Here is a 27,013-nt window from a genome sequence, read left to right as displayed (position 1 = left end):
TACTGTACCAAGGCTACAGACTGTCTGTATTCAGTACTGTACCAAGGCTACAGACTGGCTGTATTCAGTACTGCACCAAGGCTACAGACTGGCTGTATTCAGTACTGCACCAAGGCTACAGACTGGCTGTATTCAGTACTGTACCAAGGCTACAGACTGGCTGTATTCAGTACTGTACCAAGGCTACAGACTGGCTGTATTCAGAACTGTACCAAGGGTACAGACTGGCTGTATTCAGTACTGTACCAAGGCTAGACTGGCTGTATTCAGTACTGCACCAAGGCTACAGACTGGCTGTATTCAGTACTGTACCAAGGCTACAGACTGGCTGTATTCAGTACTGTACCAAGGCTACAGACTGGCTGTATTCAGAACTGTACCAAGGGTACAGACTGGCTGTATTCAGTACTGTACCAAGGCTAGACTGGCTGTATTCAGTACTGCACCAAGGCTACAGACTGGCTGTATTCAGTACTGCACCAAGGCTACAGACTGGCTGTATTCAGTACTGTACCAAGGCTACAGACTGGCTGTATTCAGTACTGTACCAAGGGTACAGACTGGCTGTATTCAGTACTGTACCAAGGCTAGACTGGCTGTATTCAGTACTGTACCAAGGCTACAGACTGGCTGTATTCAGTACTGCACCAAGGCTACAGACTGGCTGTATTCAGTACTGCACCAAGGCTACAGACTGGCTGTATTCAGTACTGCACCAAGGCTACAGACTGTCTGTATTCAGTACTGAACCAAGGGTACAGACTGGCTGTATTCAGTACTGTACCAAGGCTACAGACTGGCTGTATTCAGTACTGTACCAAGGGTACAGACTGGCTGTATTCAGTACTGTACCAAGGGTACAGACTGGCTGTATTCAGTACTGTACCAAGGCTAGACTGGCTGTATTCAGTACTGTACCAAGGCTACAGACTGGCTGTATTCAGTACTGCACCAAGGCTACAGACTGGCTGTATTCAGTACTGCACCAAGGCTACAGACTGGCTGTATTCAGTACTGCACCAAGGCTACAGACTGGCTGTATTCAGTACTGAACCAAGGGTACAGACTGGCTGTATTCAGTACTGCACCAAGGCTACAGACTGGCTGTATTCAGTACTGTACCAAGGCTACAGACTGGCTGTATTCAGTACTGCACCAAGGCTACAGACTGGCTGTATTCAGTACTGCACCAAGGCTACAGACTGGCTGTATTCAGTACTGCACCAAGGCTACAGACTGTCTGTATTCAGTACTGAACCAAGGGTACAGACTGGCTGTATTCAGTACTGTACCAAGGCTACAGACTGGCTGTATTCAGTACTGTACCAAGGGTACAGACTGGCTGTATTCAGTACTGTACCAAGGGTACAGACTGGCTGTATTCAGTACTGTACCAAGGCTAGACTGGCTGTATTCAGTACTGTACCAAGGCTACAGACTGGCTGTATTCAGTACTGCACCAAGGCTACAGACTGGCTGTATTCAGTACTGCACCAAGGCTACAGACTGGCTGTATTCAGTACTGCACCAAGGCTACAGACTGGCTGTATTCAGTACTGAACCAAGGGTACAGACTGGCTGTATTCAGTACTGCACCAAGGCTACAGACTGGCTGTATTCAGTACTGCACCAAGGCTACAGACTGGCTGTATTCAGTACTGCACCAAGGCTACAGACTGTCTGTATTCAGTACTGCACCAAGGCTACAGACTGGCTGTATTCAGTACTGAACCAAGGGTACAGACTGGCTGTATTCAGTACTGCACCAAGGCTACAGACTGGCTGTATTCAGTACTGCACCAAGGCTACAGACTGGCTGTATTCAGTACTGCACCAAGGCTACAGACTGGCTGTATTCAGTACTGCACCAAGGCTACAGACTGGCTGTATTCAGTACTGCACCAAGGCTACAGACTGGCTGTATTCAGTACTGCACCAAGGCTACAGACTGGCTGTATTCAGTACTGCACCAAGGCTACAGACTGGCTGTATTCAGTACTGTAGTTGTGCCGTATTCCTCAATGGCTCCTTCAGGCCTCTTGGCTTTGCTTTTAGGAGGGCATTCTAACTTCCACTTTAGTCAAATGCTCCTTTACAGTCGTCTCCCATTTGTCCCTGTGTGACTAGGTCAACATTTACCTGGAAGTTAGGATTCACTCTTTAGTCTGACGTAGCATGATACTGGTGTTATACAATCAGGGATCTGTATGTGTCTCTGTGTGTGTGTCGGTGTCTGTGTGTGTCGGTGTCTGTGTGTGTGCTGTGTTGGATTTTAATGCTAGGTGAGAGAACTGACACACACACATCCTGGGTTCTAAGAGAATGATTCAGAGGTTGTGTGTGTTAGCGCATGAGAGAGAGAGGGAGAGAGAGAGAGAGAGAGACACAGGGCACCCCCTTCTTTGTCTACAAGAAATGTGTGTGTCCTTTTGTTCCTCGACCAAACAAATAGAAGATCAAGAACCAACTCGGATATAACTTCATATATCCCCGTGTAGAAAAAAAAAAAAGTACATTGAGATGCCTCCAAACTTTGCAAATGTTTATATATAGAAAAATCTGTTATTTTTTGTAGTCATCATTTAATTTCAAAAGTCAATTTATGCAAAGAGACATGTAACTGCCAAAATAAAGGAAACACCAACATTAAAGTATCTTAATTGGGTGTTGGGCCACCAGCAGCCAGAACAGCTTCAATCCACCTTGGTAGAGATTTTTTTTTTTTTTTTATTGTCATCCACTCCTATGAGGATAGAAACGCTTCCCCATTGGTTGATTGGCTGTGTGTTTACTGGCGTTTACCCTGCTCTCTAAGGGGCTGACTGGACCTAAACCATGCCAGGAGAATGACCCCCAAACCATAACAGAACCAGAAGAATCCTAATTTACTCCAAGTGTTTCCTTTATTCTGGCAGTTACATGCACATCATGTACATCATCTCCTTCGAGACTCGTCGTCCTGGGTCCGTTTCAGTTGTTCTGATCCGTGATGTCGTCCTCATTCTCTCCTTTGCTGTTAGACGATCCTAATACATTATTCATGATGATTATTGTCAAAATAGTTTTTAATTTTTTTTTATTTTTGAGTCACTGTGGAGAAAAGTCTTCCTGAACATCGTTGTTAAGTACGTTGTGCTTTAGCCGATATGCCGTTGATGTAGTTGTCAGAGAAGAAGAAGAAGGGAACGTCATGCTTGAGAACCGTCCACCTCCTCTCCATACCTCCAGCAATGTCAAAGAGATATACAATATACGACACGTTAACGACTCAGTCCCGAGGGAGATGGAGAGAGAGACGGTTGTTGCTGAACGAACCGATAAATCATTTCATTTGAATTCAAAACTCCCGTAGACTCCGTAGAGCTACACAATAAATAGATGTAAACGTGAGGGTAGAGGAAATCCTATTTCAGCTCGTCACCTTGTTCATCTGAAAATAAGTTGCCACGGTGTAATGTAATCCTCTGCTTCGGGAAATTAGATCGTTTTGAGGGCGGAAAACAGTGGCTAAATATTCAAATTCTCTGTGGGGGGGGGGGGGGGGGGGGTCCATATTTCATGTTTTTCTTTTTACAGATCCTGCCGCTCTTTCCAAAACCAAAAAAAACCCAGTTCAATAATATCCACTATTGTCATTATTAGAAGGGCTCACCAGTTTTAGATAGATTGAGGTTACCAGGCCATGAAAAAACCTTTCAGCGGGATTCTGTTTGTTTTGTTGTGATCCAAAATCCCCAAAAGATGAATAAATGGATAGATGTGATAAATCAAAGGTATCCAGCTGAATCAGAGTTCGGGTCTTCCTGTCTTCCGTAAATCCAATAGGTGCCGTCACTCCGACGCTCGTCCCTCGTCCCGCAGTGCAGACGGAGTCCTCAACTTGTTGCTCCTCTGTCTGACCTAAGACGACGACATTTGTTTTTTTGGGGGGGATATTAATTCCTGCTGTGTCTCAGAGGAACCAGAGTTTCCATCGGGCGTGCTTCTTGGAGTCGGCCTTGGCCTTGCGTTTAGGGGTGGAGGTGAAGGCCTCAGGGGGGTAAGGCAGAGATAAGTGTGGGTCCTCTGAAGGACACAGCCTCTTCATCAGGGGATGCAGCTTGTCTTCCTGCTGTTTGAAGTCCAGCTCCACACTGCAATACACACAGAGAGAAAGAAACACAGATCTACAAGACACTGCAATACAGGGAGAGTGACAGTCAGATCTACACTGTAACACAGAGAGAGAAACTGCAATACAGAGAGAAAAACAGTCAGATCTACACTGCAATACAGAGAGAAAAAACAGTCAGATCTACACTGTAACACAGAGAGAGAAACAGTCAGATCTACACTGCAATACAGAGAGAGAAACAGTCAGATCTACACTGCAATACAGAGAGAGAAACAGTCGGATCTACACTGCAATACAGAGAAAAAAACAGTCAGATCTACACCGTAACACAGAGAGAGAAACAGTCAGATCTACACTGCAATACAGAGAGAAAAACAGTCAGATCTACACTGCAATACAGAGAGAGAAACAGTCGGATCTACACTGCAACACAGAGAAAAAGACAGTCAGATCTACACCGTAACACAGAGAGAGAAACAGTCAGATCTACACCGTAACACAGATAGAGAAACAGTCGGATCTACACTGCAATACAGAGAGAGAAACAGTCAGATCTACACTGCAATACAGATAAACAGTCAGATCTACACTGCAATACAGAGAGAGAAACAGTCAGATCTACACTGCAATACAGATAAACAGTCAGATCTACACTGCAATACAGAGAGAGAAACAGTCAGATCTACACTGTAACACAGAGAGAGAAACAGTCAGATCTACACTCCAATACAGAGATAGAAACAGTCAGATCTACACTGCAATACAGAGAGAGAAACAGTCAGATCTACACTGCAATACAGAGAGAAACAGTCAGATCTACACTGCAATACAGAGAGAGAAACAGTCAGATCTACACTGTAACACAGAGAGAGAAACAGTCAGATCTACACTGCAATACAGAGAAAACAAGAGTCAGATCTACACCGTAACACAGAGAGAGAAACAGTCGGATCTACACTGCAATACAGAGAGAGAAACAGTCAGATCTACACTGCAATACAGATAAACAGTCAGATCTACACTGCATTACAGAGAGAGAAACAGTCAGATCTACACTGCAATACAGATAAACAGTCAGATCTACACTGCAATACAGAGAGAGAAACAGTCAGATCTACACTGTAACACAGAGAGAGAAACAGTCAGATCTACACTGCAATACAGAGATAGAAACAGTCAGATCTACACTGCAATACAGAGAGAGAAACAGTCAGATCTACACTGCAATACAGATAGAAACAGTCAGATCTACACTGCAATACAGAGAGAGAAACAGTCAGATCTACACTGTAACACAGAGAGAGAAACAGTCAGATCTACACTGCAATACAGAGAGATAAACAGTCAGATCTACACTGCAATACATATAGAGAAACAGTCAGATCTACACTGCAATACAGAGAGAGAAACAGTCAGATCTACACTGCAATACAGAGAGAGAAACAGCCAGATCTACACTGCAATACAGAGAGAGAAACAGTCAGATCTACACTGCAATACAGAGAGAGAAACAGTCAGATCTACACTGCAATACAGAGAGAGAAACAGTCAGATCTACACTGTAACACAGAGAGAGAAACAGTCGGATCTACACTGCAATACAGAGAGAGAAACAGTCAGATCTACACTGTAACACAGAGAAAAACAGCCATAAATATATTCTGATCTACACTGCGATACAGAGAGAGAAACAGTCAGATCTACACTGTAACACAGAGAGAAACAGCCATAAATATATTCTGATCTACACTGCGAAACAGAGAGAGAAACAGTCAGATCTCCACTGTAACACAGAGAGAAACAGCCATAAATATATTCTGATCTCTACTGCAACACAGAGAGAAACAGCCATAAATATATTCTGATCTACACTGTAACACAGAGAGAAACAGCCATGAATATATTCTGATCTACACTGTAACACAGAGAGAAACAGCCATAAATATATTCTGATCTCCACTGTAACACAGAGAGAAACAGCCATAAATATATTCTGATCTCCACTCCAACACAGAGAGAAACAGTCATAAATATATTCTGATCTACACTGCAACACAGAGAGAAACAACCATAAATATATTCTGATCTACACACCAACAGAGAGAGAAACAGCCATAAATATATTCTGATCTACACACCAACAGAGAGAGAAACAGCCATAAATATATTCTGATCTACACACCAACAGAGAGAGAAACAGCCATAAATATATTCTGATCTACACTGCAACACAGAGAGAAACAGCCATAAATATATTCTGATCTCCACTGTAACACAGAGAGAAACAGCCATAAATATATTCTGATCTACACACCAACAGAGAGAGAAACAGCCATAAATATATTCTGATCTACACTCCAACACAGAGAGAAACAGCCATAAATATATTCTGATCTACACACCAACACAGAGAGAAACAGCCATAAATATATTCTGATCTACACTGCAACACAGAGAGAAGCAGTCATGAATATATTCTGATCTACACTGTAACACAGAGAGAAACAGCCATAAATATATTCTGATCTACACACCAACAGAGAGAGAAACAGCCATAAATATATTCTGATCTACACTCCAACACAGAGAGAAACAGCCATAAATATATTCTGATCTACACTGCAACACAGAGAGAAACAGCCATAAATATATTCTGATCTACACTGCAACACAGAGAGAAGCAGTCATGAATATATTCTGATCTACACTGTAACACAGAGAGAAACAGCCATAAATATATTCTGATCTACACTGCAACAGAGAGAGAAACAGCCATAAATATATTCTGATCTACACTGTAACACAGAGAGAAACAGCCATAAATATATTCTGATCTACACTGCAACACAGAGAGAAACAGCCATAAATATATTCTGATCTACACTGTAACACAGAGAGAAACAGCCATAAATATATTCTGATCTCCACTGTAACACAGAGAGAAACAGCCATAAATATATTCTGATCTCCACTGCAACACAGAGAGAAACAGTCATAAATATATTCTGATCTACACACCAACACAGAGAGAAACAGCCATAAATATATTCTGATCTCCACTCCAACACAGAGAGAAACAGCCATAAATATATTCTGATCTCCACTGTAACACAGAGAGAAACAGCCATAAATATATTCTGATCTCCACTGTAACACAGAGAGAAACAGCCATAAATATATTCTGATCTCCACTGTAACACAGAGAGAAACAGCCATAAATATATTCTGATCTCCACTGTAACACAGAGAGAAACAGCCATAGATATATTCTGATCTCCACACCACCATAACAGTAGGTTTGGATACTTCCATTTCAGCAATGCATCAAAACCACTAGAAAGTCACTTCAACCAAACTACAGTAGACACTTCAGCCTGCATACTGGAACGTGAGCAGCATCCACACATTCACTTCAGATGGAAATGCTGCCGCGACCTGCTCACTCAGCACACTGACTCATGTTTTCTCATAATGTATTCTCTCTGAGAGGGGCTGTTTAAAAAACACTAGTGAAAGAGTCATGTCGGGGGAGGGGGTCTGGATTTATCTGGTTTAGAACAGGAGTCACGGTAGTGGAATCTCCCTCTAGCCAATTACTGATGAGATGTGTCACAAATGGGATCCTGTTCCACCCTACGGGCCCTGGTGAAAGTAGTGCACTACATAGGGAATAGAACCCATAGGTCCCTGCCACATCTCAATAGAATGTTAGCATTAGGGCCACATCTCAATAGAATGTTAGCATTAGGGCCACATCTCAGTAGAACGTTAGCATTGGGGCCACATCTCAGTAGAACGTTAGCATTAGGGCCACATCTCAGTAGAACGTTAGCATTAGGGCCACATCTCAATAGAACGTTAGCATTAGGGCCACATCTCAGTAGAACATTAGCATTAGGGCCACATTTCAATAGAATGTTAGCATTAGGGCCACATCTCAGTAGAACATTAGCATTAGGGCCACATTTCAATAGAATGTTAGCATTAGGGCCACATCTCAATAGAATGTTAGCATTAGGGCCACATCTCAGTAGAACGTTAGCATTAGGGCCACATCTCAATAGAACGTTAGCATTAGGGCCACATTTCAATAGAACTTTAGCATTAGGGCCACATCTCAATGAAACTTTAGCATTAGGGCCACATCTCAATAGAACGTTAGCATTAGGGCCACATCTCAGTAGAACGTTAGCATTAGGGCCACATCTCAGTAGAACGTTAGCATTAGGGCCACATCTCAGTAGAACGTTAGCATTAGGGCCACATCTCAATAGAACGTTAGCATTAGGGCCACATCTCAGTAGAACGTTAGCATTAGGGCCACATCTCAGTAGAACGTTAGCATTAGGGCCACATCTCAATAGAACGTTAGCATTAGGGCCACATCTCAGTAGAACGTTAGCATTGGGGCCACATCTCAGTAGAACGTTAGCATTAGGGCCACATCTCAATAGAACGTTAGCATTAGGGCCACATTTCAATAGAACGTTAGCATTAGGGCCACATCTCAGTAGAACGTTAGCATTGGGGCCACATCTCAGTAGAACGTTAGCATTAGGGCCACATCTCAATAGAACGTTAGCATTAGGGCCACATTTCAATAGAACTTTAGCGTTAGGGCCACATCTCAATGAAACTTTAGCATTAGGGCCACATCTCAATAGAACGTTAGCATTAGGGCCACATCTCAGTAGAACGTTAGCATTAGGGCCACATCTCAGTAGAACGTTAGCATTAGGGCCACATCTCAGTAGAACGTTAGCATTAGGGCCACATCTCAATAGAACGTTAGCATTAGGGCCACATCTCAGTAGAACGTTAGCATTAGGGCCACATCTCAGTAGAACGTTAGCATTAGGGCCACATCTCAATCGAACGTTAGCATTAGGGCCGTGTGCCCTAATTGTCCTCAGGCAACGTCCTGATGTCCTAAGTGGCTGAAATATACAGCATTTAGCATCTGGCACGGACTGAACGGAACCTACGAGTGTTTCTGACGCTCAAGTGAGGTGTTTGGCAGCGTGGCTGTTATTGGACCCTCAGCACTTCTGTGGCGTTAGTTGACTCGGGCCTTTATAAGGAGTAGGCGTTGTGCAGAGAGCAGCACTGCTATTAGTGAATTAATCATTCTGTATAGAGCCTTGTAATTATGCTCTAATTTACACAGCCCTAGTTGTGTCTGTCTGTCTCTGTCTGTGTGCATGTATGTGCGCGCGGCCGAGGGAGATTGAAGCCTGAAGAGGGAAAACATCTCCGATATTCTAGATGATGAGGGATGAGGACACTTCATTACTCTATTGGCCTCAGTGCACTGCACTACTGTTAAACTGTAGACCTGTGAGTTACTGTACAGTGCTCTACACTACTGTTAAACTGCAGACCTGTGAGTTACTGTACAGTGCACTGCAGACCTGTGAGTTACTGTACAGTGCACTATACTTTTGTTACACTGCAGACCTGTGAGTTACTGTACAGTGCACTACACTACTGTTACACTGCAGACCTGTGAGTTAATGTACAGTGCACTACATGACTGTTACACTGCAGACCTGTGAGTTACTGTACAGTGCACTACACTACTGGTACACTGCAGACCTGTGAGTTACTGTACAGTGCACTACACTACTGTTACACTGCAGACCTGTGAGTTACTGTACAGTGCACTACACTACTGTTACACTGCAGACCTGTGAGTTACTGTACAGTGCACTACACTACTGTTACACTGCAGACCTGTGAGTTACTGTACAGTGCACTACACCACTGTTACACTGCAGACTTGTGAGTTACTGTACAGTGCACTACACTACTGTTACACTGCAGACCTGTGTGCTACTGTACAGTGCACTGCAGACCTGTGAGTTACTGTACAGTGATCTACACTACTGTTACACTGCAGACCTGTGAGTTACTGTACAGTGCTCTACACTACTGTTACACTGTAGACCTGTGAGTTACCGTACAGTGCACTGCAAACCTGTGCGTTACTGTACAGTGCACTGCAGACCTGTGAGTTACTGTACAGTGCACTATACTACTGTTACACTGCAGACCTGTGAGTTTCGGTTACTAGACCGGTTACTAGACCAACGCTCTAACCACTAGGCTACCCTGCCGCCCCGTGACAATAGTGATCAGCTATCTCTCAACGTGTAGAAGACTGCTTTATGGCCGTTGTCACAGGGAAACAGAGATCTATTCTGATTTATCCCAACACCTCCAGACAACGTATTGTATCTCTCACTTCTATCACTTGGACTTTCCTGGTTGTCTTTTTAGTATCTTTTAGATGTTTTCTCCCTCACTTTCCCCCGTGTCCCAACTGCCCAGCTGAGGACCGTGACACCTTCCTGTCAGAGGTTAAAGGTGACCTCACAACCACCTTGAGGTGACTATTACTGCAGCCTCTGTATTAAACCTGTCATCATCTTTAATACATAGATCCTGTATGCATGTCCTGCATGTGGTCCGTTCCATTATAATGGTCTCCGTTGTAGTTCCAGACCCCAGCTCTCTCTCTCGAGTCCCCCCAGCTCTCTCCCGAGTCCCCCCAGCTCTCTCCCGAGTCCCCCCAGCTCTCTCCCGAGTCCCCCCAGCTCTCTCTCTCCTGCTACAGTATCAGTGTTTAGTTGTTGTTCCCTGACACACACACGCACACAGACACGCACACTCTCACTCCCACACACACTGTTATCATTATCAGCCTTGCCAGTCCATCAGAATAAAAAAATTGCACAAAAGAAGTGAAGAGACTCATCCTTTTTAGGGGAATTGAGAGCTGGGAAACATACGGTCTCTCCACCCCGTAAAACCAATTTCAGGCTCAGACTCATTAGCAAAGGGACACAGTGAAAAGATAATCATCTCTTTGAAAAATATTCTGAAGGACTTTAATGAAAGATTCATTATTCTCTCTCTCTGTTCTCTCCATTCTGCCCAGGGAGCACAGGCACGCAGTTAGCCTCCCTCCCTCCCTCCCTCCCTTGCTCTCTGTCCTGGCTACGTGCCCCCCTCTTCCCTGTCTCCCTTCCTTCCATCCATCGGTCCTACACCCAAGTATTACTTCCGTATCTATAGCAACCGGCTCTCACCACAGTCAAAACTCCTGCTGCTATCTATTACTGTACTCTGGAAAGCATCATTAAACTACTACAACTTCTCTATCTCTCTCTCTCTCTGAATCTTTCTCCGTCTCTCTCTCTCTCTCTCCCCCTCTCTCTCTCTCTCTCTCTCTCTCTCCTTCTCTCTCCCCCTCTCTCTCTCTCTCTCTCTCTCTCCCCCTCCCTCTCTCTCTCTCTCTCTCTCTCTCTCTCCCCCTCCCTCTCTCTCCCCCTCCCTCTCTCTCTCTCTCTCTCTCTCTCTCTCTCTCTCTCTCTCTCTCTCTCTCTCTCTCCCTCTCCTTCTCTCTCTCCCTCTCCTTCTCTCTCCCCCTCTCTCTCTCTCTCTCTCCCCCTCCCTCCCTCTCTCTCTCTCTCCCTCTCCCTCTCTCTCTCTCTCTCTCTCTCTCTCTCTCTCTCCCTCTCCTTCTCTCTCCCTCTCTCTCTCTCTCTCCCGCTCTCTCTCTCTCCCCCTCCCTCCCTCTCGCTCTCTCTCTCTCCCTCTCTCTCCCCTGTAAAGAAGTATGTTCTGTGTGCTATAATAACTTCTCTAATGTTTCATCTGGAATGTCATGTCACTGTGGGCTGCTGTGGTTGTGCCTTTACTGGCAGGTAACGGGCCTGACAGATAACGGGCCTGGCAGATAACGGGCCTGGCAGATAATGGGCCTGGCAGGTAACAGGCCAGGCAGGTAACGGGCCAGGCAGGTAACGGGCCTGGCAGGTAACGGGCCAGGCAGGTAACGGGCCAGGCAGGTAACGGGCCAGGCAGGTAACGGGCCAGACAGGTAACGGGCCTGGCAGGTAACGGGCCAGGCAGGTAACGGGCCAGGCAGGTAACGGGCCAGGCAGATAACGGGCCTGACAGATAGTTGATGAGGTGTGGCTGAAGGCACTTCTAGGTGGTACAGTTCCTACAGAAGAGCTAGAAATTAAAGAGGTTAAATGATGACACATTACTGTTTATTTTTTACCTTCTGATTAATGACAGGGCTTCTGTCTGAAGTAACGGGGCTTCTGTCTGAAGTAACGGGGCTTCTGTCTGAAGTAACGGGGCTTCTGTCTGAAGTAACGGGGCTTCTGTCTGAAGTAACAGGGCTTCTGTCTGAAGTAACGGGGCTTCTGTCTGAAGTAACAGGGCTTCTGTCTGAAGTAACGGGGCTTCTGTCTGAAGTAACGGGGCTTCTGTCTGAAGTAACAGGGCTTCTGTCTGAAGTAACGGGGCTTCTGTCTGAAGTAACAGGGCTTCTGTCTGTAGTAACAGGGCTTCTGTCTGAAGTAACAGAGCTTCTGTCTGAAATAATGGGGCCTCTGTCTGAAGTAACAGGGCCTCTGTCTGAAGTAACGGGGCCTCTGTCTGAAGTAACGGGGCCTCTGTCTGAAGTAACGGGGCTTCTGTGTGAAGTAACAGGGCTTATGTCTGAAGTAACAGGGCTTATGTCTGAAGTAACAGGGCCTCTGTCTGAAGTAACGGGTCTTCAGTCTGAAGTAACGGGGCTTCTGTCTGAAGTAACGGGGCTTATGTCTGAAGTAACAGGGCCTCTGTCTGAAGTAACGGGTCTTCAGTCTGAAGTAACGGGGCTTCTATCTGAAGTAACGGGGCTTCTATCTGAAGTAACGGGGCCTCTGTCTGAAGTAACGGGGCTTCTGTCGGAAGTAACGAGGCTTATGTCTGAAGTAACATGGCTTCTGTCTGAAGTAACAGGGCTTCTGTCTGAAGTAACAGGGCTTCTGTCTGAAGTAACAGGGCCTCTGTCTGAAGTAACGGGTCTTCAGTCTGAAGTAACGGGGCTTCTTTCTGAAGTAACGGGGCTTCTGTCTGAAGTAACGGGGCTTCTGTCTGTAGTAACGGGGCTTCTGTCTGAAGTAACAGGGCTTCTGTCTGAAGTAACAGGGCTTCTGTCTGAAGTAACGGGACCTCTGTCTGAAGTAACGGGGCCTCTGTCTGAAGTAACGGGGCCTCTGTCTGAAGTAACGGGGCTTATGTCTGAAGTAACGGGGCTTCAGTCTGTAGTAACAGGTCTTCAGTCTGTAGTAACAGGTCTTCAGTCTGTAGTAACAGGTCTTCAGTCTGTAGTAACGGGTCTTCAGTCTGTAGTAACGGATCTTCAGTCTGTAGTAACAGGTCTTCAGTCTGTAGTAACAGGTCTTCAGTCTGTAGTAACAGGTCTTCAGTCTGTAGTAACGGGTCTTCAGTCTGAAGTAACGGGGCTTTAGTCTGTAGTAACAGGTCTTCAGTCTGTAGTAACAGGTCTTCAGTCTGAAGTAACGGGGCTTTAGTCTGTAGTAACAGGTCTTCAGTCTGTAGTAACGGGTCTTCAGTCTGAAGTAACGGGGCTTTAGTGTGTAGTAACAGGTCTTCAGTCTGTAGTAACTAGTCTGTTCTCCCAACCAGAACATGTGTTCCTCTGATCGTCACGTCAGAGCTGATATCAACGCAGAGTGAAAACACATGAGATTACAGGGTTTCCGGACGACCAAGATACACTGGTTTAAAACGGCTGGTCTTAAAATACATGAAATGATCTTCAAATCCTCTTTCATGCCATCCTCGGTCTTTGTATGCCATTTTAACATTCTCTCTCTCTCAATCCCTCTCCCTCAGTCTCTATCGCTCTCTTTTTCCCTCTTTCGCTTTCTCGCTCTCACTCTCTCCCTCAATCTCTCTCTCTCGCTCGCTCTATTGCTCTCTCTCCCTCAATCGCTCTCACGCTCCCTCAATCTCTCTCGCCTCTCCCTCAATCTCTCTCGCTCTCCGTCAATCTCTCTCGCGCTCCCTATATCGCTCTCGCGCTCCCTCAATCGCTCTCCCTCAATTGCTCTCGCGTTCCCTCTATCTCTCTCGCTCTCTCTCGCTCTCTCTCGCTCTCTCCCTCTATCTCTCTCGCTCTCTCCCTCTCTCTGGGATCTGGCAGAATCTGGATCTATGGATGAAACTAAAGGCATGTCATTAGATGACACATAAAAGCCATTCACTGCAACAGCAACATGAAGTGTGTTCTGTTACATGGTGTCTTTACACTGAGTGGACAAAATATTAGGAACGGCTTCCTAATATTGAGTTGCACCCCCTTTTTCCCTCAGGGAATGGACTCTGCAAGGTGTCTGAAGCGTTCCACAGGGACGCTGACCCATGTTGACTCCAATGCTTCCCTCAAGTTGGCTGGATGTCTTTTGGGTGGTGGACCGTTCTTGATACACACGGGAAACTGTTGAGTGTGAAAAACCCTGCAGCGTTGCAGTTCTTGACACAAACCGGTGCGCCTGGCACCTACAACCACACCCTGTTCAAAGGCACTTAAATAGTTAGTCTTGCCCATTCACCCTCTGAATGGCACACATACACAATCCATGTCCCAATTGTCTCAAGGCTTAAAAATCCTTCTTTAACCCGTCTCCTCCCCTTCATCTACACTGATTGAAGTGGATTTAACAGGTGACATCAATAAGGGATCATATCTTTCACCTGGATTCATCTGGTCAGTCTCTGTCATGGAAACAGCAGGTGTTCCTAATGTTTTGTCTAGTCAGGGATAGTAAATTATTGCTTTTGTTCCTGGTGTATTTGATGATGGTGGTCTCTGTGTGTGTCCCAAATGGCACCAGGATAGCCTTCACAGTGCACTTCACCTCTATGGGCTCTGGTCAAAAGTAGTGCACTTCACCTCTATGGGCCCTGGTCTAAAGTAGTACACTTCACCTCTATGGGCCCTGGTCTAAAGTAGTGCACTTCACCTCTATGGGCCCTGGTCAAAAGTAGTGCACTTCACCTCTATGGGCCCTGGTCTAAAGTAGTACACTTCACCTCTATGGGCCCTGGTCTAAAGTAGTGCACTTCACCTCTATGGGCCCTGGTCAAAAGTAGTGCACTTCACCTCTATGGGCCCTGGTCTAAAGTAGTACACTTCACCTCTATGGGCCCCGGTCTAAAGTAGTGCACTTCACCTCTATGGGCCCCGGTCAAAAGTAGTGCACTTCACCTCTATGGGCCCTGGTCTAAAGTAGTACACTTCACCTCAATGGGCCCTGGTCTAAAGTAGTGCACTTCACCTCTATGGGCCCTGGTCAAAAAGTAGTGCACTGCATCGAGGGTCTATGGTGCCATTTGTTGTGAGGGTACAGAGAAGGGTTGGCTCCGCGGTGAAGTTCATTAACGTGATGTATGGCCTTGTGTTCCTGGCAGGAAGTAATAAACACTGAAACTACACTGAACATTAGACTCAACGTCCAATCATTTCAAAGAGTTGTCCAGTTCCTGTACAGGAAATGAGTGAATTTAAATCAGTAAATCAGGTCCTAATCTATGGATTTCACATGACTGGGAATACAGTTGGTCACAGACACCTTTCAAAAAACAATATGGGGGGGTGGGTGGTGGGTCAGAGAACCAGTCAGTATCTGGTGTGACCATCGTTTGCCTCATGCAGCGCGACACATCTCCTTCACATAGAGTTGATCAGGCTGTTGATTGTGGCCTGTGGAATGCTGTTGTCCCACTCCTCTTCAAAGGCTTCACGAAGTTGCTGGATATTGGCGGGAACTGGAGGAGCAGGCTGTCGTACACGGCGATCCAGAGCATCCCAAACATGCTCAATGGGGTGACATGGTCTGGTGAGTGTGCAGGCCATGGAAGAACTGGGACGTTTTCAGCTTCCAGGAATTGTGTATGAAAGGCACGACAATGGGCCTCAGGATCTCATCACGGTATCTCTGTGTATTCAAACTGACATCGATAAAATGCAATTGTGTTTGTTGTCTGCAGCTTGTACCTGCCCACCTCATAACCCCACCTCCACCATGGGGCTCTCTGTTCATAACCCCTCCTCCGCCATGGGGCTCTCTGTTCATAACCCCTCCACCATGGGGCTCTCTGTTCATAACCCCGCCTCCACCATGGGGCTCTCTGTTCACAACCCCGCCTCCACCATGGGGCTCTCTGTTCATAACCCCACCTCCACCATGGGGCTCTCTGTTCATAACCCCTCCACCATGGGGCTCTCTGTTCATAACCCCACTTCCACCATGGGGCTCTCTGTTCATAACCCCACCTCCACCATGGGGCTCTCTGTTCTTAACCCCACCTCCACCATGGGGCTCTCTGTTCATAACCCCACCTCCACCATGGGGCTCTCTGTTCATAACCCCACTTCCACCATGGGGCTCTCTGTTCACAACCCCACCTCCACCATGGGGCTCTCTGTTCATAACCCCACCTCCACCATGGGGCTCTCTGTTCATAACCCCACTTCCACCATGGGGCTCTCTGTTCACAACCCCACCTCCACCATGGGGCTCTCTGTTCACAACCCCACCTCCACCATGGGGCTCTCTGTTCATAACCCCACCTCCACCATGGGGCTCTCTGTTCATAACCCCACTTCCACCATGGGGCTCTCTGTTCACAACCCCACCTCCACCATGGGGCTCTCTGTTCATAACCCCACCTCCACCATGGGGCTCTCTGTTCATAACCCCACCTCCACCATGGGGCTCTCTGTTCATAACCCCACCTCCACCATGGGGCTCTCTGTTCATAACCCCACCTCCACCATGGGGCTCTCTGTTCATAACCCCACCTCCACCATGGGGCTCTCTGTTCATAACCCCGCCTCCACCATGGGGCTCTCTGTTCATAACCCCACCACCATGGGGCTCTCTGTTCATAACCCCGCCTCCACCATGGGGCTCTCTGTTCATAACCCCGCCTCCACCATGGGGCTCTCTGTTCATAACCCCGCCTCCACCATGGGGCTGGCTCTCTGTTCATAACCCCTCCACCATGGGGCTCTCTGTTCATAACCCCGCCTCCACCATGGGGCTCTCTGTTCATAACCCCACTTCCACTATGGGGCTCTCTGTTCATAACCCCTCCACCATGGGGCTGGCTCTCTGTTCATAACCCCTCCACCATGGGGCTCTCTGTTCATAACCCCGCCTCCACCATGGGGCTCTCTGTTCACAACCCCACCTCCACCATGGGGCTCTCTGTTCATAACCCCGCCTCCACCATGGGGCTCTCTGTTCATAACCCCGCCTCCACCATGGGGCTGGCTCTCTGTTCATAACCCCGCCTCCACCATGGGGCTGGCTCTCTGTTCATAACCCCGCCTCCACCATGGGGCTCTCTGTTCATAACCCCGCCTCCACCATGGGGCTCTCTGTTCATAACCCCACTTCCACTATGGGGCTCTCTGTTCATAACCCCTCCACCATGGGGCTGGCTCTCTGTTCATAACCCCTCCACCATGGGGCTCTCTGTTCATAACCCCGCCTCCACCATGGGGCTCTCTGTTCTTAACCCCACCTCCACCATGGGGCTCTCTGTTCATAACCCCGCCTCCACCATGGGGCTCTCTGTTCATAACCCCGCCTCCACCATGGGGCTCTCTGTTCTTAACCCCACCTCCACCATGGCTTTCCTAACTGACTGTGTATATTGGTTTCTGACTTCCCTGAAAAGTTGCATATCGCGGGGGCTATTCGATTCTAATGTGACTATGATGAGGTGTGGGCGTTACCCAGACATACAGAAACACTCACATTACCCAGACAGATGGTGGAAGGATATTGATATTCCATGATGTACTGTTTGTTCCATCTCATCCACAGCTCCTATATATCCCAGGGACATGGTTTTCATGGAGATCTATTTTAATTAGATGTTTTGTTTTAATCCCTTATCCGTGTCAATGGGGGACTGCTAGGTTTCATTGTCAATGTTCCCATCCTCTGAATGCACCATGACTGGTCCAAATGGGTCCTATATGGTTCTGGTCTAAAGTAGTGAACCCTGACTGGCCCAAATGGGACCCAATATGGTTCTGGTCTAAAGTAGTGAACCCTGACTGGCCCAAATGGGACCCAATATGGTTCTGGTCTAAAGTAGTGAACCCTGACTGGCCCAAATGGGTCCTATATGACTCTGGTCTAAAGTAGTGAACCATGACTGGCCCAAATGGGTCCTATATGGTTCTGGTCTAAAGTAGTGAACCATGACTGGCCCAAACTGGTTCTATATAGTTCTGGTCTAAAGTAGTGAACCCTGACTGGCCCAAATGGGACCCAATATGGTTCTGGTCTAAAGTAGTGAACCATGACTGGCCCAAACTGGTTCTATATGGTTCTGGTCTAAAGTAGTGAACCCTGACTGGCCCAAATGGGACCCAATATGGTTCTAGTCTAAAGTAGTGAACCCTGACTGGCCCAAATGGGACCCAATATGGTTCTGGTCTAAAGTAGTGAACCCTGACTGGCCCAAACTGGTTCTATATGGTTCTGGTCTAAAGTAGTGAACCCTGACTGGCCCAAATGGGACCCAATATGGTTCTAGTCTAAAGTAGTGAACCCTGACTGGCCCAAATGGGACCCAATATGGTTCTGGTCTAAAGTAGTGTACCCTGACTGGCCCAAACTGGTTCTATATGGTTCTGGTCTAAAGTAGTGAACCCTGACTGGCCCAAATGGGTCCTATATGATTCTGGTCTAAAGTAGTGAACCCTGACTGGCCCAAATGGGACCCAATATGGTTCTAGTCTAAAGTAGTGAACCCTGACTGGCCCAAATGGGACCCAATATGGTTCTAGTCTAAAGTAGTGAACCCTGACTGGCCCAAATGGGACCCAATATGGTTCTAGTCTAAACTGGTGCGTTATATCGGGATTCATTTTGTAACCTTTATTTTGACAGGGGGTCAATGCTTTCTCTCTTCCAGATGAGCCCTGTGTACTGGGGTCAATGCTTTCTCTCTTCCAGATGAGCCCTGTGTAGTGGGGTCAATGCTTTCTCTCTTCCAGATGAGCCCTGTGTAGTGGGGTCAATGCTTTCTCTCTTCCAGATGAGCCCTGTGTAGTGGGGTCAATGCTTTCTCTCTTCCAGATGAGCCCTGTGTAGTGGGGTCAATGCTTTCTCTCTTCCAGATGAGCCCTGTGTAGTGGGGTCAATGCTTTCTCTCTTCCAGATGAGCCCTGTGTAGTGGGATCAATGCTTTCTCTCTTCCAGATGAGCCCTGTGTAGTGGGGTCAATGCATTCTCTCTTCCAGATGAGCCCTGTGTAGTGGGGTCAATGCTTTCTCTCTTCCAGATGAGCCCTGTGTAGTGGGGTCAATGCTTTCTCTCTTCCAGATGAGCCCTGTGTAGTGGGGTCAATGCTTTCTCTCTTCCAGATGAGCCCTGTGTAGTGGGGTCAATGCTTTCTCTCTTCCAGATGAGCCCTGTGTAGTGGGGTCAATGCTTTCTCTCTTCCAGATGAGCCCTGTGTAGTGGGGTCAATGCTTTCTCTCTTCCAGATGAGCCCTGTGTAGTGGGGTCAATGCTTTCTCTCTTCCAGATGAGCCCTGTGTAGTGGGGTCAATGCTTTCTCTCTTCCAGATGAGCCCTGTGTAGTGGGGTCAATGCTTTCTCTCTTCCAGATGAGCCCTGTGTAGTGGGGTCAATGCATTCTGTCTTCCAGATGAGCCCTGTGTAGTGGGGTCAATGCTTTCTCTCTTCCAGATGAGCCCTGTGTAGTGGGGTCAATGCTTTCTCTCTTCCAGATGAGCCCTGTGTAGTGGGGTCAATGCATTCTCTCTTCCAGATGAGCCCTGTGTAGTGGGGTCAATGCTTTCTCTCTTCCAGATGAACCCTGTGTAGTGGGGTCAATGCTTTCTCTCTTCCAGATGAGCCCTGTGTAGTGGGGTCAATGCCTTCTCTTTTCCAGATGAGCCCTGTGTCTCTACAGTAGACACTAGACTAGAGGAGCTGGTATAATACTATACTGTGTGTTGTGGTCTCTACAGTAGACACTAGACTAGAGGAGCTGGTATGATACTATACTGTGTGTTGTCGTCTCTACAGTAGACACTATACTAGAGGAGCTGGTATGATACTATACTGTGTGTTGTGGTATCTACAGTAGACACTAGACTAGAGGAGCTGGTATGATACTATACTGTGTGTTGTCGTCTCTACAGTAGACACTAGACTAGAGGAGCTGGTATGATACTATACTGTGTGTTGTGGTCTCTACAGTAGACACTAGACTAGAGGAGCTGGTATGATACTATACTGTGTGTTGTGGTCTCTACAGTAGACACTAGACTAGAGGAGCTGGTATGATACTATACTGTGTGTTGTCGTCTCTACAGTAGACACTAGACTAGAGGAGCTGGTATGATACTATACTGTGTGTTGTGGTCTCTACAGTAGACACTAGACTAGAGGAGCTGGTATGACACTATACTGTGTGTTGTGGTCTCTACAGTAGACACTAGGCTAGAGGAGCTGGTATGATACTATACTGTGTGTTGTCGTCTCTACAGTAGACACTAGACTAGAGGAGCTGGTATGATACTATACTGTGTGTTGTCGTCTCTACAGTAGACACTAGACTAGAGGAGCTGGTATGATACTATACTGTGTGTTGTGGTCTCTACAGTAGACACTAGACTAGAGGAGCTGGTATGATACTATACTGTGTGTTGTCGTCTCTACAGTAGACACTAGACTAGAGGAGCTGGTATGATACTATACTGTGTGTTGTGGTCTCTACAGTAGACTAGAGGAGCTGGTATGATACTATACTGTGTGTTGTGGTCTCTACAGTAGACTAGAGGAGCTGGTATGATACTATACTGTGTGTTGGGGTCTCTACAGTAGACACTAGACTAGAGGAGCTGGTATGATACTATACTGTGTGTTGTGGTCTCTACAGTAGACACTAGACTAGAGGAGCTGGTATGATACTATACTGTGTGTTGTGGTATCTACAGTAGACACTAGACTAGGGGAGCTGGTATGATACTATACTGTGTGTTGTGGTATCTACAGTAGACACTAGACTAGAGGAGCTGGTATGATACTATACTGTGTGTTGTGGTCTCTACAGTAGACACTAGACTAGAGGAGCTGGTATGATACTATACTGTGTGTTGTCGTCTCTACAGTAGACACTAGACTAGAGGAGCTGGTATGATACTATACTGTGTGTTGTCGTCTCTACAGTAGACACTAGACTAGAGGAGCTGGTATGATACTATACTGTGTGTTGTGGTCTCTACAGTAGACACTATACTAGAGGAGCTGGTATGATACTATACTGTGTGTTGTCGTCTCTACAGTAGACACTAGACTAGAGGAGCTGGTATGATACTATACTGTGTGTTGTCGTCTCTACAGTAGACACTAGGCTAGAGGAGCTGGTATGATACTATACTGTGTGTTGTGGTCTCTACAGTAGACTAGACTAGAGCTGGTATGATACTATACTGTGTGTTGTCGTCTCTACAGTAGACACTAGACTAGAGGAGCTGGTATGATACTATACTGTGTGTTGTCGTCTCTACAGTAGACACTAGGCTAGAGGAGCTGGTATGATACTATACTGTGTGTTGTGGTCTCTACAGTAGACACTAGACTAGAGGAGCTGGTATGATACTATACTGTGTGTTGTCGTCTCTACAGTAGACACTAGACTAGAGGAGCTGGTATGATACTATACTGTGCGTTGTCGTCTCTACAGTAGACACTAGACTAGAGGAGCTGGTATGATACTATACTGTGTGTTGTGGTCTCTACAGTAGACACTAGACTAGAGGAGCTGGTATGATACTATACTGTGTGTTGGGGTCTCTACAGTAGACACTAGACTAGAGGAGCTGGTATGATACTATACTGTGTGTTGTGGTCTCTACAGTAGACACTAGACTAGAGGAGCTGGTATGATACTATACTGTGTGTTGTGGTATCTACAGTAGACACTAGACTAGAGGAGCTGGTATGATACTATACTGTGTGTTGTCGTCTCTACAGTAGACACTAGACTAGAGGAGCTGGTATGATACTATACTGTGTGTTGGGGTCTCTACAGTAGACACTAGACTAGAGGAGCTGGTATGATACTATACTGTGTGTTGTGGTCTCTACAGTAGACACTAGACTAGAGGAGCTGGTATGATACTATACTGTGTGTTGTGGTATCTACAGTAGACACTAGACTAGGGGAGCTGGTATGATACTATACTGTGTGTTGTGGTCTCTACAGTAGACACTAGGCTAGAGGAGCTGGTATGATACTATACTGTGTGTTGTGGTCTCTACAGTAGACACTAGGCTAGAGGAGCTGGTATGATACTATACTGTGTGTTGTGGTATCTACAGTAGACACTAGACTAGAGGAGCTGGTATGATACTATACTGTGTGTTGTGGTCTCTACAGTAGACACTAGACTAGAGGAGCTGGTATGATACTATACTGTGTGTTGTGGTCTCTACAGTAGACACTAGACTAGAGGAGCTGGTATGATACTATACTGTGTGTTGTCGTCTCTACAGTAGACACTAGACTAGAGGAGCTGGTATGATACTATACTGTGTGTTGTCGTCTCTACAGTAGACACTAGGCTAGAGGAGCTGGTATGATACTATACTGTGTGTTGTGGTCTCTACAGTAGACACTAGACTAGAGGAGCTGGTATGATACTATACTGTGTGTTGTGGTCTCTACAGTAGACACTAGGCTAGAGGAGCTGGTATGATACTATACTGTGTGTTGTGGTCTCTACAGTAGACACTTGACTAGAGGAGCTGGTATGATACTATACTGTGTGTTGTGGTCTCTACAGTAGACACTAGACTAGAGGAGCTGGTATGATACTATACTGTGTGTTGTGGTCTCTACAGTAGACACTTGACTAGAGGAGCTGGTATGATACTATACTGTGTGTTGTGGTCTCTACAGTAGACACTAGGCTAGAGGAGCTGGTATGATACTATACTGTGTGTTGTGGTCTCTACAGTAGACACTTGACTAGAGGAGCTGGTATGATACTATACTGTGTGTTGTGGTCTCTACAGTAGACACTAGGCTAGCTAACCTAGATTCAGCCTAGCTAACCTACCAAGTCTCTCTCTCTCCCAGGGGCTGGCAGGAGGTCACATGGCTTCAGCAGAAGGGGCCGACTAATTTATGACTAATCTCGTGCCTAAATCACAGCCCTGTCCCCAGGCTTCTCCTCTCACCCCAGCCCTTGTCCTTGCTCTCTCCTTGACCCAACCCTCTGCTCTACTCTCCTCTCTGTATTGTCCCCAAGCTATATAAAGGACTGTCCTCACTGCTGCCCCCCCCCCCCCCCCCCACCTCTCTTGATAAAACCATGACTGGGCAGTTTCCTCTGTTCTCCTATCACGTTATAATCAGGATGTAGAGTCTCTGTTTAACCCCTTATGTCATCATCCAGTCCTGTCATTTAGCCCTCTCTTAATAAAACCATGACTCGGCAGTTTCCTCTGTTCTCCTATCACGTTATAATCAGGATGCAGAGTCTCTGTTTATCTGCTGATGTCTCCCTCCAGTCCTGTCATTTAGTCTGGTCTTACGGTTAAACAGTCCACATTACAGTTGACTACAATACCTTTCTCAGCCACACATCAAAGTGAATAGAATGTAGTCCTTCCTGTAAAGACCTCTTTATATCTGACCAGTCTGATCCACTAGATGGAGAGGGTGTAGTCTGATCCACTAGATGGAGACGGTGTAGTCTGATCCACTAGATGGAGACGGTGTAGTCTGATTTAAAGGCTACTTCAGACGGTGTAGTCTGATTTAAGGATACTTCAGATGGTGTAGTCTGATTTTAAAGCCTACTTGAAATGGTGTAGTCTGATTTAAAGCCTACTTGAGATGGTGTAGTCTGATTTAAAGTCTACTTGAGATGGTGTAGTCTGATTTAAAGCCTACTTGAGACGGTCTAGTCTGATTTAAAGGGGACAGTCACTGGTCTGTGTGGGGACAGTCACCAAGTCTGTGTTGGGACAGTCACTAAGTCTGTGTGGGGACAGTCATCAAGTCTGTGTGGGGACAGTCATCAAGTCTGTGTTGGGACAGTCACCCTTCCCTGTCTCCTCATGAGTCGTTCAGTGCCTGTCCTGTAGACCCCTGGGGATGCTGGGTAAACAACAGACTACCAACAGACCTGTAGACCCCCGGGGATGCTGGGTAAACAACAGACTACCAACAGACCCCCGGGGATGCTGGGTAAACAACAGACTACCAACAGACCTGTAGACCCTTGGGGATGCTGGGTAAATAACAGACTACCAACAGACCTGTAGACCCCCGGGGATGCTGGGTAAACATCAGACTACCAACAGACCTGTAGACCCCTGGGGATGCTGGGTAAACAACAGACTACCAACAGACCCCCGGGGATGCTGGGTAAACAACAGACTACCAACAGACCTGTAGACCCCCGGGGATGCTGGGTAAACAACAGACTACCAACAGACCTGTAGACCCCCGGGATGCTGGGTAAACAACAGACTACCAACAGACCTGTAGACCCCCGGGGATGCTGGGTAAACAACAGACTACCAACAGACCTGTAGACCCCCGGGATGCTGGGTAAACAACAGACTACCAACAGACCTGTAGACCCCCGGGATGCTGGGTAAACAACATACTACCAACAGACCTGTAGACCCCCGGGGATGCTGGGTAAACATCAGACTACCAACAGACCTGTAGACCCCCGGGGATGCTGGGTAAACAACAGACTACCAACAGACCTGTAGACCCCCGGGGATGCTGGGTAAACAACAGACTACCAACAGACCTGTAGACCCCCGGGGATGCTGGGTAAACAACAGACTACCAACAGACCTGTAGACCCCCGGGGATGCTGGGTAAACAACAGACCCCCGGGGATGCTGGGTAAACAACAGACTACCAACAGACCTGTAGACCCCCGGGATGCTGGGTAAACAACAGACTACCAACAGACCTGTAGACCCCCGGGGATGCTGGGTAAACATCAGACTACCAACAGACCTGTAGACCCCCGGGGATGCTGGGTAAACAACAGACTACCAACAGACCTGTAGACCCCCGGGGATGCTGGGTAAACAACAGACTACCAACAGACTCGCCAGTGATCTTTAAAGGTCCAGCTGGTTTTATCTCTTTATCAAATCATTTCTGGGCAACAATGAAGTAGCTTACTGGGATTGTTTTCCATTAAAATGGTCAAAAATATAAAAAAAAATGCTTCTTAGCAAAAAGACATTCCTCAAGCAAGAATTTATCTGGAACTGTCTGGGTGTGGTCTGAGTGGGGAGGAGACAACGCAAAACTAGCTGTTATTGGCAGAGAGGTTTTTGGAACTCTTTCTTATTGGTCTATGAACTAATGTTACCAGGCAGGCCAAAACTCCTTCCCACCAAAACAGACTGACATTTCAGGTGGTCTTTTCAAACAACTTTTACAGTATGAGGAAGTTATCATCATTTACACATTTTCACAGGATTATTCCAACCTCAAAGTGTTGAAATATCTATAAAACACAGAACAATTATGTTTATGTCTGCATTGGGCCTTTAACACACGCACACACACACACACACACACACACACACACCACACACACATACACACGCAACACCACTAACCTGTAAATTATGCATGCGCTGTTCCGACACGTGTCACAGTTGGCCGTGTCCTGTCCGGTTCGATAGGAGAGGCTGAGGAGAGGGAGAGAGAGAGAGGGGGAGGATAGGAGAGAAAGGGGAGGAGAGGAGAGGGAGAGAAAGAGATGAGAGAGAGAAGGGGAGGAGAGGAGAGAAAGGGGAAAACAGGAGAGAGGGGGGGAGGAGAGGAGAGAGGGAGAAGATAGGAGAGAGGAGAGGAGATGAGAGGGAGAGAGGGAGAGAGGAGGAGAGGAGGAAGAGAGGAGGTGAATGAACAATCACAGGTTTGTTAGCCGTTCCCTCCTCGTTTGCTCTCTGTCTCATCTGTTCTTCCTCATTAACAGAACGTGAACATGGACCTGAATAGACAGGGGTGTGTGTTCCATCCCTGATAAAGCCCTTTGTATGGATGGAGGTTCTGTCCCTTCAGCTGAGGCCTTGTCTGATCCTGGGCTGAAGTGATGGCTCGGTGTGTGTGTGTGTGTGTGTGTGTGTGTGCGCCCACGCTGTGGAGGTCTGAAATGTTGTCAGACAATGATTGTCATGCAAATAACTGTCGGTCTCAGGACAATTGACTGTTCATTAATACAAAGATGATTTAGTATCTCCGGGTCTTCCACTCGTTGCCTCCAAACCACCCATACAGAACTTAACATCTAGAGTTGAAACAGGCTAATAAATATATTCTACACCATCACAATAAATCCATGTAATATAGTCTACCTACACCATCACAATAAATCCATGTAACATAGTCTACACATCACAATAAATCCATGTAATATAGTCTACACCATCACAATAAATCCATGTAATATAGTCTACCTACACCATCACAATAAATCCATGTAATATAGTCTACACCATCACAATAAATCCATGTAATATAGTCTACACCATCACAATAAATCCATGTAATATAGTCTACACCATCACAATAAATCCATGTAATATAGTCTACACCATCACAATAAATCCATGTAATATAGTCTACCTACACCATCACAATAAATCCATGTAATATAGTCTACACCATCACAATAAATCCATGTAATATAGTCTACACCATCACAATAAATCCATGTAATATAGTCTACCTACACCATCACAATAAATCCATGTAATAGTCTACACCATCACAATAAATCCATGTAATATAGTCTACACCATCACAATAAATCCATGTAATATAGTCTACCTACACCATCACAATAAATCCATGTAACATAGTCTACACATCACAATAAATCCATGTAATATAGTCTACCTACACCTTCACAATAAATCCATGTAATATAGTCTACACCATCACAATAAATCCATGTAATATAGTCTACCTACACCATCACAATAAATCCATGTAATA

General features: G+C 46.3%; 2 protein-coding genes across 2 annotated transcripts in view; one reads left to right on the top strand and one right to left on the bottom strand.

The window, feature by feature from the left end:
* Nucleotides 1–27,013, top strand: part of LOC110513667 (dedicator of cytokinesis protein 1) — a 527,949-nt gene that overhangs the window by 231,412 nt on the left and 269,524 nt on the right. The window lies entirely within an intron of this gene.
* Nucleotides 3,550–27,013, bottom strand: part of LOC110501964 (inhibitory synaptic factor 2A-like) — a 53,613-nt gene continuing 30,149 nt past the window's right edge. The window contains exons 4-5 of the mRNA XM_036988820.1: nucleotides 25,630–25,701; nucleotides 3,550–4,133 (exon numbers count right to left, since the gene is read on the bottom strand). Of these exons, the coding sequence (XP_036844715.1) occupies nucleotides 3,953–4,133; nucleotides 25,630–25,701 (253 nt within the window). The 3' untranslated portion in view covers nucleotides 3,550–3,952. The remainder of the gene's footprint in view (nucleotides 4,134–25,629; nucleotides 25,702–27,013) is intronic.

Source organism: Oncorhynchus mykiss, chromosome 1 (assembly GCF_013265735.2).
Source record: "Oncorhynchus mykiss isolate Arlee chromosome 1, USDA_OmykA_1.1, whole genome shotgun sequence".
NCBI lineage: Eukaryota > Metazoa > Chordata > Actinopteri > Salmoniformes > Salmonidae > Oncorhynchus > Oncorhynchus mykiss.
This window is presented reverse-complemented; position numbering and strand designations above follow the sequence as displayed.